Raw genomic sequence first — 14,297 nt, 5'->3', positions numbered from 1 at the left:
TTCGACTAGAGGCTCCATGGGTTTTCCAGCAGAGATACAATGTCTGTGTTCGGTCAGGCAAATTTTCAAAGGACGAGATGTTTGTCCTACATAGCACAAGTTGCAAGGACAAATCAACACATATATAACATTCATTGAAGAACATGACGTCAGATCCTCCACGGCATCCTTCCTCCATTAATTCCACTTTCTTGGAATTCCTCAAATCTTAATTCCACCAGACCTACCCAAAAATCGAAATTATCCTTCCCCTCATTAAAAGGCATTTCCCACCCAGGAAAACTGGGGACTTCCCTCCCCTTCAGATTCATCGAGCTCTGGAACAACCTTACCTCCCCTCTTCGAAACCTGAGTGCTCTCTAACCCTTCCGTAAACATCTGAAAACCTGGCTTTTCTCTAAAACCTCTTCTGACATCCTAGCCCTCTAACATTCTTCTCTCCTCTAATCTTCTTCTAGCCCTTCCTTGGAGTTCCTTTCTCATTACAATTCCTGTAAACCGTGGCGAGCTCCACAACTATGGAGATGGTGCGGTATACAAACCCAAGGTTTAGTTTAGTTTAAAAGATCTATTTTTGTGTTGGTCAAAAAAATGGCTTTCCTCTATCATCATTGGGCAAGCTACACAGTGGCCACATTAAAAATGGCTGTGGGACCCTTCCATCGTAGAAGTCTCCAACATTGACTGGTTAAATGTTACATCGGGGAGTGCTAGGGAAGTAAAATTCCTAGACGTCATAAATGACTGCTTCTTGGAGCAACTGGTCCGGGAACTGACAAAAGGGGAACTGTTTTAGATTTGGTCCTTAGTGAAATGCAAGGCATAGTACAGGAGTTAACTGTGTTTGATCCACTAGGAAACAGTGATCATAACGTGATCAAATTTGAACTAAAACCAGGAGTTACGTTGCAGAAGAAATCTACTGTAGAGGCATTTAATTTTTGAAAGGGCAACTATGATAAAATGAGGAAAATGGTAAAAAAAAAAGCTAAAAGGATCAATTGCAAAGCTTAGGACTGTAAACCAGGTGTGGATTTTATTTAAAAATACCATCGTGGATGTCCAGACCAGATGTATTCCACGTATTAACAAAGGTGGAAAGAAGAGGAAATGAGAACCAGTGTGGTTAAAAAGTGAAGTGAAAGAGCCAAAAAAAAATCCTTTAAAGAATGGAAAAAGGATCCGAATGAAGAAAATAAGAAGAGAGACAAGCACTGGCAAGTTAGATGCAAAGCACTGATAAAGAAAGCTAAGAAAGAATATGAAGAGAAACTTGCCAAAGAGGCAAAATCTCATAACAGTTTTTTAAGGTACATCAGAAGCAGAAAACCTGTGAGGGAATCCGTGGGACCATTGGATGATCAAGGAGCAAAAGGGGCACTCAGGGCGGATAAGGCCATAGCGGAGAGACTGAATAAATTCTTTGCTTCAGCCTTTACGGAAGAAGATGTAAGAGATCTACCTGAACCAGAAATGGTTTTTTAAGGGTGATGAGGCAGAGGATCTGAAAGAAATCTTGGTGAATCTGAAAGATGTACTAAGCCAAATCAACAAGTTAAAAAGTAATAAATGGCCTGGACTGAATGGTATACATCCCAGGGTATTAAAAGAACTCAAACATGAAATTGCTGACCTGTTGTTAGTGATCTGTATCCTGTCGCTAAAATCATCTTTAGTATCTGAAGATTGGAGGGTGGCCAATGTTACACCACTTTTTAAAAAGGGTACCAGGGGAGATCCAGGAAATTACAGACTGGTAAGCCTGGCCAAATGGTAGAAACAATTATAAAAAAATAAAATTGTGGAACACGTAGACCAACATGATTTAATGGGACAGATTCAGCTTGGGTTTAGCCAAGGGAGATCTTGCCTCACCAATTTGCTTGACTTCTTTGAAGGTGTGAATAACATGTTGATAAAGGTGAGCCGGTTGATGTAGTGTATCCAGATTTTGACAGTTTTCCTCATGAGAGGCTCCTGAGAAAATTAAAGAGTTATGGGATAGATGGCAAAGTTCAGTTGTGGATTAGGAACTGGTTATCGGATAGAAAACAGAGGGTAGGGTTAAATAGTAATTTTTCTTAATGGAGGAGCCGCAGGGATCTGTATTGGGGCCGGTGCTATTTAACTTATTTATAAATGATATGGAAATTGGAACGACGAGTGAGGTGATTAAATTTGCAGATGACACTAAACTGTTCAAAGTTGTTAAAATGCATGTGGATTGTGAAAAATTGCAGACCTTTGGAAATTGGAAGACTGAGCGTCCAAGTGGTAAATGAAATTTAATGTGAACAAATGCAAAGTGAATAACCCAAATCACAGTTACCGAATGCTAGGGTCCACCTTGGTGGTTAGTGCCCAAGAAAAGGATCTGGGTGTCATCGTGTACAATATGATGAAACCTGCCCAATGTGTGGCGGTGGCCAAGAAAGCAAGCAGGATGCTAGGAATTATTAAAAAGGGATGGTTAACAAGACTATGAATGTTATAATGCCTTTGTATCGCTCCATGGTGCAACCTCACCTAGAGTATTGCATTCAATTCTGGTCTCAAAATCTCAAGAAAGATATAGCGGCACTAGAAAAGGTTCAAAGAAGAGTGACCAAGATGATAAAAGGGATGGAACTCTCCTCGTATCAGGAAAGACTAAAAAAGTTAGGGCTATTCAGCTTGGAAAAGAGACAGCTGAGGGGAGATATGATTGAAGTCTGCAAAATCCTGAGTGGAGTAGAATGGGTACAAGTGGACCAATTTTTCACTCCATCAAAAATTAGAAAGACTAGGGGATACCTGACGAAGTTATAGGGAAATACTTTTAAAACCAAAAGGAGGAAATATTTTTTCACTCAGAGAATAGTTAAGGTTTGAAATGCATTGCCAGAGTTTGTGGTATAAGCGGATAGCATAGCTGGTTTTAAGAAAGGTTTGGACAATTTCCTGGAGGAAAAGTCCATAGTCTGTTATTGAGAAAGACATGGGGGAAGCCACTGCTTGCCCTGGAATGTTTCAACTCCTTGGGTTTTGGACAGGTACTAGGGATCTGGATGAGAATGAGCTACTGGGCTTGATGGACCATTGGTCTGACCCAGTAAGGCTATTCTTATTGTAAGGTTTGAGGGGTTATGTGAAGTGGCCTTACAATTCACCAGGTTCTGGGTTCAATGCCTTCACAGAGGTTTCATTAGGAAATAGAATCAAATGACAAGCACAACCAGAAGTGATTACATAAAGAATATAATATAGAAATACAGAAAGGAAATTTTTAAAAAGACACATAAGCTTTACAAATACAAAGTGAATACAGAGACTGCTTCTGTGCTCCTGTGAATGAGAGAGGGCAGACAAAGAAAGAATCCAAGAGAGACAGGAAAGAGAAGCGTGAAGTTCCAGGTAGAGCAAGAAGGAGGGTTGATGTTCTAAGCTTCAGGTTCCAGAGATAGAGAGAGGGGTGTTATAGAGAGGAGGCTTTATATAACAAATAGAATCTATTGAACTTCAATAGAATCTATTGAAGTTAAGTATCCCCATCCTTAATAAACTGTCTGAAACAATGGTTAGTTTCACTGATCAGGAAGGTGAGTGAAGTGTGCTAGACTGGAGAAGAATAGACTGGAGTCAAATGTACTTTCCAGTATGCCTCTGACAATAGTTTCTGATTAATCTTAGTTATCTGTGCACCTGGACTCATTGTACATCCTAAGCTGTCCATCTTAAGCACCAGACATTAACACATCTTCTTAACACCGCTTCACACCTATTTACTGCCAGGTCCTCTAAGCACTGATTTAATTTAGGCTGTCTGCAATGACATTCCCTAAGGTCAGACATGAATGATATGATCTCCCATAGGCCTTTGCTTACATTGGTTAGGGCAACCAAATATGATCTTATTTATTTAGCTGGTAGTACTCAGCATCCCCATTAGCAAAGGAAAATGGGTCTTCAGGAGAGGTCCTGAGCCCAAATTTTGGGAGCCAGTTGTTAAAGTAATCATAAGTGGTCCTACTTTAGTAACTGGCTCCCACATTCTTAAAAGCTTAACAAACGTCTCTTATGAGCCAACTCTAGCTCACCACTGCAGTACACTAACAGTGTAGCTTAAAGAGTAAAGAAAGGTGAAAAGTCTGTTCAGTGATCCAGGACTTAATTGATTTACTGGGAATTAGAATAAAGGGGTGAGAGGAAAACTGGTCTGAGATAGAATCAAGACAGGTTTGAATGGAGGAAAGATCTGGGCTGTCTGTGTCTTGTTGGGAGATCAGGATGATGTAATTAGCATAGAAGTAAGCGGTGTTTGAAATCTCCTGAATAAGAGTTGCAAGAGGAGTAAGGAAAATGTTAAATAGAACAGGTATCGATCCTGATCCCTGGGGTTAAGGGTATGTCAATAAGCCTGATAGAAATGGGGAGAACCAGTGAAAAGTTGTTTTCCAGATACTAATATGAGATGTCATGGTCTATATATAAGGTCGAAGACAGCACTCAAATCTGATATTACAAAAGCAATTCTTCTCTCCCTCTTTCAAAAATAGTGTAGATTGTTGATGAGGGATATCACTGTACTATGTCCATGTTGGAATTCAGATTGGTGAGGATAGAGAATATGAGATAATTCAATGTGCTGTGCTAACTGAGAATCCCAGTTAATTTAGAATGAAATCTAGGTTATCTGGGTGGGTTGGAGGGAAGTATAAGTTACTCTAATAGCAAAAGCTACATGTAATATACCAATTAAAATATTTGTTTGTGTTAATTTGCCATTTGTAACATTGTAGGTATGAAATGCTTCACAAGGGCTTGCTTTCCTCTGAAGATGTTGAATTTGTTCCTGATATTTACTCTCACAATCAGATTCTGGATGTTGAGATCAAAAGCTTAAGGAAAGAATTAGAGCAATATAAAGAAGCTGCTAGGTATGTTGTCTTAGTTTTAATATATTCTCCTATTTTTGAAATAAGCATGCTGTTTACTCATTTTGGCTTTATATTTGGTTATCAGCCGAGTAAATTTAATTACATTTTGTGACTGGTTAGTCAGCATTATATGAACGTGCATCCAAAAATCACTCAAATGTATAAGAACATTCGGGTCAAGCTGGCGCTGAATCCCACCCCCCTTTGCAGCAGGAATGATGCCAGTTCTCTCCCACTTCCAAGTGAAACCACCGCCACTTCCCAGCTGCTGTCCCACTTCCTGCAGAGGGAGAGATGGCCACTCTCTCCCACTGCTAAGAAACCACCACCACTACCCGGCTGCTGCCCCCACCCCCCCCGCGGTAGGAGATATACCCACTCTGCCCCGCTGCCCAGGAACCCCCTGTAGCGGGAGAGATGCCCACTCTCTCCTGCTGCCATACAACATCCCTTTCTCCGATGCTTCCCCTTTATCTCCATGTAGATCTGTGACCTGAGGGACGCAGACTCCCTACGCCCAGCTGGCCCGCATCTTCCAAAATGGGCCTTCCCCTCCCCAGTGCATCCCAAGATGAAAAGTACAATGGTACCTTGGTTTACGAGCATAATTCATTCAAGAAGCATGCTCGTAAGTCAAAGCACTCATATCAAAGCAAAGTTCCCCATAGGCCATAATGCAAACTCAGAAGATTTGTTCTACAACCAAAGTTTGCTATGGTGGTCCAGGGGTGGGTACCTGCCTGTGGGTGCTGCAGCCCTTTCAGCGTGGTAGCTTCCTTCCCTCGGAGTCCCCATGCGGCTGCCCTTCCGCTTCGGCCGATGCCTCGGCCGTCCACCAGCGCCTCCCGGCTTCCGATTCAAGCCGGCCACCATCCTGCAGAAGCATGCGCAGGACCTCTCAACTCCCGAGTCAAGCTGGCTGCCACCCCGACAACACGCGCACCACGTACAAGCACGCAGGACGTCATTCGTGCTTGTACGTGGTACACGTGTTGGAGCGGTGGCCGGCTTGACTCTGGAGTTGAGAGGTCCTGTGCATGCTTCTTCTGCAGGATGGTGGCCAGCTTGAATCGGAAGCCGGGAGGCGCTGGTGGATGGCAGAGGCATCAGCCAAAGTGGGAGGGCATGGGGACCCCGAGGAAAGGAAGCCACCACGCTGAAAGGGCTGCAGCACCCACCCCTGGGCCACCATAGCTGAGAGCTTCTTTAACGAGTCAGAACTCATTTTGCGAGTTAAGGTTTGCGGGAGTGTTTTGCTCATCTTGCAAAACACTCGCAAACCGCGTTGCTTACAAACCAAGGTTTGACTGTATTATGGATTGTCAGAAGCAGTGCAAATGTCCTTGTGGTGCTGAGAAGTCAGGTGAAACACACCAAGCAGATTAAAATGAAGAGATGCAGTTTATTACAACACTAGTATTTAAGCCTGTTACATTAACGGGTGCTAGAATATATGTCTCTGTCTTTCTTTATTTCTGTCTCTCTTCCTCCCGCTGTCTTTCTTTCTGTCTGTCTCTCTCATCTGTCTCTCTTCCTCCCGCTGTCTTTCTTTCTGTCTGTCTCTCTCCCTGGCCCCCTTTGTCTTTCTGTCTCCCTCTCTTCTGTCTTTCTTTCTATCTGTCTCTCTCCCTGCCCCCTATGCAGCAGCATTTCTCTCCCACCTACATTTCCCTGTGCAGCATTTCCCCCACCCCACTTGTGCAGCAGCAACATTTCGATCCCCCCACACTTCCCTGTGCAGCAGCCAAAGCAGCAGCATTCCCTCCCCCTCCATTTTTCTGTGCAGCAAAAACAGCATTTCCCTCTCCCCCACTTCCTTGTACAGCAGCTGCTACAGCATTCCCTTCCCCCTCCATTTCCCTCCCCCACCCCACTTCCCTGTGATGCAGCAACAGCATTTCCCTTCCCCCACTTGCCTGTACAGCAGCTACAGCAGCATTCCCTCCCCCTCCATTTCCCTCCCCCCCACTTCCCTGTACAGTAGCCGCAGCATCTTTCCCTCCCCCTCCATTTCCCTCCGCCCATACAACTTCTCTGTGCAGCATCAACAGCATTTCCCTCCCCCCACTTCCCTGTACAGCAGCCGCAGCATCATTCCCTCCCCCTCCATTTCCCTGTGCAGCAACAACAGCATTTCCCTCCCCCCACTTCCCTGTACAGAATCATTCCCTCCCCCTCCATTTCCCTCCGCCCACACCACTTTTCCCCTACCCCCCTTTCCCTTCCCGCGGTCTGGCCTGCTCCCTTAGTCGCTTGCCGCCCCTCCCCTTCCCGCGGTCCCAACAAACCTGCTGACTCCAGCATCGTGCAGCACTCTATACATGCTGCTTCGGGGCCTTCTACTGCCCTGATGTACTCTGGCACATCCCTGATGACATCATCAGAGATGCGGCAGAGCAAATCATGGCAGTAGAAGGCCCCGAAGCAGCATGTGTAGAGTGCTACGGAGTCTGCAGGAGTCGGCAAGTTTGTCGGGACCGCGGAAAGGGGGGAGGCAAGGGACTAAGTGAGCCGGTCAGACGGCGGGAAGGGATGGGAGTGTCAGACCGCGATGGGAGGATCAACGGGGGTTCGAATGGTTCTTTTTTGAAGTTTATTTTTAAGTTCAAAGCCGCGGCGGCAGCTTCTCTCTCGATCTCTGCCTGCTTCGGAAGCCTTCTCCGATGCAAGTGTGGCTCGAAAGAGAGTCGCCGTTGCGGCTTTGAACTTCGGCCGTGTAAATAAAGAGGGGAGGAAATGCGGTCACTGGAAAGCTAAGCACGCATGCGCACTCTGCTGACCACAGAACTACAGATCAGGGATCAGGGAACACGGCAGTAAGAGTGTGCATGCGCGCTTAGCATTTTATTATAGTAGATACAACTCTGCTGTTTAATGCGGTGGAGCTGTTGCTACATAGAAGAGAAAAACTGCTGTGTTGCTATATTTAGAAGTTTACTCATACAGATTATGTTCTTAATAAAACCCCTATAGTTTTTTCCCTGATGCATCCATCCAGGTGAAAAGTGGCCACATTGGGTTGTATGTTATTATAAACCACATTTCTCTTCATTTTGAACTGCTTGCTATGTTTTTTCTGATCAAGTGGCAGATCATTGCCTTTAGTTATTGTGCTGAGAAGTCTAGCCCATCAACTTCAGCTTCAGAGGCATTGATCTCAATGACTCCTGGAGCTACATCAGTCACTGGAGGTGCTTCAACATTGAGGAGTGAACAACTAGGGCAGGGGTATCAAACTCAATCACATAAGGGGCTGAAATCTAAAACACAGGCTAAGTTGCGGGCCAAATTTTTTATTAAGATACTTAGTTTTAGTAGAAGTATAGATCCTTCCTCAACTTCAGACACCTGTGGCGCAGTCAGGTACTTGTGTGGAGTGCCTTGCTCCAACCTAGCTTTTACACTGGGACTGGGTTCTTCTGCCTGCAAATGGATACTGAGGCAGCGTGGTGAGGAGCTTGGAGTGCCACTGGGATTGGGGCAGCACATTCAGGTGCTTGAAGCGCCACTGGGACTTGGGCTGTACATTCAGGCGCTTAAATGCAGCACAGTCACCACGGGCCACATAAAATGGCCAGGTGGGCGGATTTGGCCCCTGGGCCTTGTGTTTGACATGTGTGAACTAGGGGGTAGAGCTTGGGAGGCAAGGTGCCCGTACATGCTCAGTAGTGAAACCCCCCCCCAAAAAAAAAACCTACTGTACCAAGGAAAGAGCACCTGCATGCAGGCTTAGTCAGAGGACCTCACCAGCTAGTGTGGCAGCATTCTCCTGCTGTCTACAGAGAATCCCTGTTACAGGTAAGCAACTTTGCTATCACACTATCACACAAACAAACTGATGTTACAGTGGGTGATCATCTGACATCCAATGATCACTGCATGGTACGGTTTAATATTAAGATGAGTATAGAGTGGGCTCATTCAAAAGTAAAGGTTCTAGATTTTAAAAAACTAACTTTGTTCGGATGGAGGATTAGGTCAAAGAATTGTTCTCTGGATGGGAACGTCTAGAAGAAGTAGATATGCAGTGGGCAAAACTGAAAGGAGTTATTGTGAGGGGGACAAATATTTTTGTGAGGCAAATAAATAAAAGTAAGAGGAAAAGAAGGCTGCTTTGGTTCTCAAAAGTAGTAACTGAGAAGGTAAGGAATATGAGGATAGCTTTCATAAACTACAAAAGATTGCAGAAAGAGGAAGACAGGCAAAAATATCTGGAAAAGTTAAAAGAGGCTGATCGAGAAGTCAGGAAAGCAAAGGTACAAATGGAAGAAAAAATAGCTGACACGGTAAAACGAGGAGACAAAACATTTTTTAGATATATCAGTGATAGAAAGAAGTACAAAAGTGGCATTGTGAGACTCAAAAGTGAAGGGGAGGAATATGTAGAAGCTGATAAAGAAAAGGCTGAATTGTTTAACAAATATTTCTGTTCTGTGTTCACGGCTGTAGTTCCAGGAGCGGGACCGCAGAAGACAAATGCGAATAGGGATGGTGGAGTGGTAGACCCCGATCGATTTTCAGAGGGTTGTGTTCGTGAGGAGCTAGCTAAATCAAAGGTAGACAAAGTGATGGGGCCGGATGGTGTACATTCGAGGGTGCTGCAGAAACTTAGGGAAATACCGGTGGCTCTGCTGACTGATCTTTTCAATGCTTCTCTAGAGTCAGGAGTGGTACTGGAGGACTGGAGAAGGGCAGATGTGGTCCCTCTACACAAAATTTGGAAGTAAGGAAAACGTAGGGAATTACAGGCCTTGTCTGACTTCTGTGGTAAGCAAATTAATGTAAACACTTTTAAAACAGAGAATGATAAAGTTTCTGGAATCCAGTGGATTATAGGAACAGAGGCAACATGGATTCATTAGAAGTAGATCTTGTCAGACAAATTTGATCAATTTCTTTGACTGGGTGGCCAGAGAATTGGATAGAGGAAGTGCGCTAGATGTGATGTATTTAGATTTTAGCAAAACCTTTGACAGTGTACAACACAGACGGCTTATAAATAAACTGAGTGCTCTTGGGATGGGCCCCAAAGTGACAAGCTGGGTGAGGAACTGGTTAAGTAGAAGATGACAGAGGGTAGTGGTCAATGGAGATTTCTCTGAGGAAAGGGATGTTACCAGTGGTGTGCCTCAAAGTTCTGTTCTTGAGCATGTTCTTTTTAACATTTTTATAAGTGATATTGCTGAAAAGCTGTAAGTTAAGATTTGCCTCTTTGCAGATGATACCAAAATCTGCAATAGAGTAGACACTCTGGATGGTGTGAATGACATGAAGAAAGACCTATCATAGCTTAAAGAATGGTCTGAAATTTGGCAGCTAAAATTTAATGCTAAGAAATGCAAGATCATGCATTTGGGCAGCAAAATCCCGAAGGAACAGTACATTTTAGGGTCTGAAGAACTTTTGTGCACGACAAAAGAGTGAGATTTGGGTGTGATTGTATGTGATGATCTTAAGGTGGCCAAATAGGTTGAAAAGGTGACAGTGAAAGCTAGAAGGATGCTAGGGTGCATAGGTAGAGGTATGGCCAGTAGGAAAAAGGAGGTATTGATTCCCCTGTATAAGACTCTGGTGAGACCTCATTTAGAATATTGTGTACAATTCTGGAGACCGCATCTTCAGAAAGATATAAAAAGAATGGAGTTGGTCCAGAGGAAGGCTACTAAAATGTTCTTTATCATAAGGTGTATGGGGGGACAGACTTAAATATCTCAATATGTATACTTTAGAGGAAAGGGAGAGAGGAGATATGATAGAGACGTTTAAATATCTATGTGGAGTACATGCGCATGAGTCGAGTCTCTTAATTGAAGGAAGCTCTGGAATGAGAGGGCATAGGATGAAGTTAAAAGGTGATGGGCTCAAGAGTAATCAAAGGAAATACTTTTTTACAGAAAGGGTGGTAGATGTGTGGAACAGTCTCCCGGAAGAAGTGGTGGAGACAGAGACTGACTGAATTCAAGAAGGCGTGGGATAGGCACATGGGATCTCTCAGAGAGAGAGATAATGGTTATTGAGGATGTGCAGACTAGATGGGCCATTTGGCCTTTATCTGCCATCATGTTTCTATGTTAATATACTTTTTTAATTGGAAAATTTTCAAACTTCACAGTAGAAAATTAGGAAACACTAAACCATCACTTTAGTAACAGACCAACCCACATTAAGGAGGAAAAAACCCATACAGAAATAACTTACTGTGCCCGTACACAAGTCATTCCTGGGCGCTAATTCTATTTTTTGTCATTAGAATAAAATGACTGATTTTCTAGTACTTAGTATTAATGGCCACTACTAATTTTCCTATATGCAAGATTTGAACAGTTTGTATCTCGTATGTGGCAATTCAGTTTAGGGTGGGTTGGAGAGCACTTCGTCGGGAACTCCAGTAATTTGAAATGTGAGGACCAGGCCAGGCAGACTTTTATGGTTTGTGCTCCATTAAAGACAAGATGGTTTGGATAGGCTGGAGTGGGCTTTGATGGCAACTTCAGTAGTTTGAACTTAAGGACAGTGCTGGGCGAACTTCTATGGTCTATGTCCCAGAAATGTCAAAGAGAGAAAATTTAATCATGAATTAATAATGAGCATGACCATTGGGCAGACTAGATGGACCGACCATTCAGGTCTTTATCTGCCATTATTTGCTATGTTACTGTATCGGTTAGCATGCAACAATGTCCATGTTGCATGGGTAGTAGCATGCACATCCCCAAATTACTGTGGAACTCAGCGTGACCCTTTGTAAGCGATATTTGCTGTAGTAAGTACATGTTAGTGCTTACTGGAGCTGTGTGAAATGGACCCTTACAATTTAAAATAAACTCATAAAGAACCGTTATTTTAAGTGTACGTTATCACGGAAATAAATTGGAGGTATTACATACTACATTGAAAAATGTATAAAGCTGCAGTGTTCATTTGTTTGTTTTTTTCACTTGACAGGGCTTTTCCGTATCTAAACAGAAAGCTGAATGGTCCATTCCTAATATATGTTGATACCTAGTGAGAAACACAGGGACGCTTAAACTACAAATTCTTTGTAGAAGCAGAGAGGAAGCAGAGAAGCAGAGGAGGAGAACAGGGGAGCAAAGAGAAACAGAACCGGAGGTGAACAGAAGGAGCGGAGGAGGCAGGATCGACTGGGGCAGCGGCGAGAGTTAGCTCCGCCCACCCCCGACGTCATCCAGAAGAGCTACCCCTTAAAAGGGGAGGAGCTAACGGCGCTCAGTCGTTCGGCTTTGTAGAAGCAGAGAGGAAGCAGAGAAGCAGAGGAGGAGAACAGGGGAGCAAAGAGAAACAGAACCGGAGGTGAACAGAAGGAGCGGAGGAGGCAGGATCGACTGGGGCAGCGGCGAGAGTTAGCTCCGCCCACCCCCGACGTCATCCAGAAGAGCTACCCCTTAAAAGGGGAGGAGCTAACGGCGCTCAGCCGTTCGGCTTTGTAGAAGCAGAGAGGAAGCAGAGAAGCAGAGGAGGAGAACAGGGGAGCAAAGAGAAACAGAACCGGAGGTGAACAGAAGGAGCGGAGGAGGCAGGATCGACTGGGGCAGCGGCAAGAGTTAGCTCCGCCCACCCCCGACGTCATCCAGAAGAGCTACCCCTTAAAAGGGGAGGAGCTAACGGCGCTCAGCCGTTCGGCTTTGTAGAAGCAGAGAGGAAGCAGAGAAGCAGAGGAGGAGAACAGGGGAGCAAAGAGAAACAGAACCGGAGGTGAACAGAAGGAGCGGAGGAGGCAGGATCGACTGGGGCAGCGGCGAGAGTTAGCTCCGCCCACCCCCGACATCATCCAGAAGAGCTACCCCTTAAAAGGGGAGGAGCTAACGGCGCTCAGCCGTTCGGCTTTGTAGAAGCAGAGAGGAAGCAGAGAAGCAGAGGAGGAGAACAGGGGAGCAAAGAGAAACAGAACCGGAGGTGAACAGAAGGAGCGGAGGAGGCAGGATCGACTGGGGCAGCGGTGAGAGTTAGCTCCGCCCACCCCCGACGTCATCCAGAAGAGCTACCCCTTAAAAGGGGAGGAGCTAACGGCGCTCAGCCATTCGGCGCGCGGCGAAGGCGAGCAGCAAAGGCGCTCGCCTTAGCGAGAGCGCCTTTGCGAAGGGCCTCAAGAAGGGACAAAGTCACCACAAGCAAGGACACCAGGGAAAGCCTGCAAGGTAAAGAATCGGCAGGCACAGAAGGTAAAGGGGAGACAGGCACAAAAGGAACACACATAAACAGGTAAGGTAAAGCCAAGACAGCACACACAAGCAAAAGGCAGAGAGGACACCAGCAACAAGCAGAGAGAGTGAGAGAGAGGACACAAAGCAGACACAGAAGGCACTACCATACATAACATCAGCAGGTCACACGTAAACTACTAACTGTTATCTTACAGCAGGAACAACAATGGAAGTAGAGGGAAACCAGAAGATGAGCTTTCCAGTGTTCTGCACAGACTGTCATATGTATGACTACCTCCCCTCGGGGAGACAGTCATATGTATGCGGTCGGTGTCAGGAGCTGAAAAGCTTGAAGAAGGAAGTAAAGCGACTAGAGGACAAGATACAGGTGCTAGAAGGACTCTACACTACTGAGGACCCAGTCAGGACAGCTGAAGACTTCATGAACGAGAGACACATTGAGGAGGAAGTCAGGGAACTCGAGAAATTCATTGAGGAAGCCTACAGGAGGAGGGTGGAAGAGAATGAACTTCAGATGGAAGACGAAGTTACACCAACACCAACATGGAAGGGAGAAGAAGAAGCAGATGACCTCAAAGAAGACGCCCACAGAGGAACATCACACGAGGGGGAGAAAATGGCTAGTCGATGCCTAGAAGAAGAAACAGTGAAGTACATCGAAGACATAGAAGAAGAAGCAGCGAAGTACTCCAAGGACATTGACCTGAGACCGAAGCGAAAACTAAAGAAGGGAAAGTCAGCGATCCTAGTGGGAGACTCGATCCTGAGGCATGTGGACAGCCACGTAGCAGGAGGGAGAGATGATCGACTGGTGACCTGTCTCCCAGGAGCAAGAACCAAGGACATCATAGACAAAATTGAAAAGATCCTGGACGGAGCGGAGACGGAAGAGACCACAGTATTGATCCACGTCGGGACGAATGATGTCAGCAGGAGAGACTATAGAAGAAGCGCGCTGATTGAACAGTTCAAGATTCTGGGAAGGAAGCTGAAGATGAGGACTCAGAAGATAGCGTTCTCAGAGATCCTACCGGTACCGAGGGCAGATGTGAAAAGACAGGAGGAACTACAATCAATAAATGCGTGGATGAGGAAATGGTGCGAGGAAGAAGGATTCCACTTCGTGAGGAACTGGACAACGTTCTGGGGCAAGAGCAAGCTCTACAGGAGAGATGGACTGCATCTGAGCACGGCGGGA

The 14,297-nt window shown here is 45.2% G+C and overlaps 1 protein-coding gene across 4 annotated transcripts in view; it reads left to right on the top strand.

Moving 5' to 3' along the window:
* SPAG16 (sperm associated antigen 16) overlaps window positions 1-14,297 on the top strand; it is a 695,820-nt gene that overhangs the window by 62,097 nt on the left and 619,426 nt on the right. For all 4 annotated transcript variants that reach the window (XM_033946736.1, XM_033946735.1, XM_033946737.1 and 1 more), the window contains exon 5: window positions 4,779-4,916. In XM_033946736.1, coding sequence (XP_033802627.1) covers window positions 4,779-4,916 — 138 coding nt within the window. The remainder of the gene's footprint in view (window positions 1-4,778; window positions 4,917-14,297) is intronic.

This window comes from Geotrypetes seraphini, chromosome 5 (genome assembly GCF_902459505.1).
Source record: "Geotrypetes seraphini chromosome 5, aGeoSer1.1, whole genome shotgun sequence".
Classification (NCBI taxonomy): Eukaryota; Metazoa; Chordata; class Amphibia; order Gymnophiona; family Dermophiidae; genus Geotrypetes; species Geotrypetes seraphini.
This window is presented reverse-complemented; position numbering and strand designations above follow the sequence as displayed.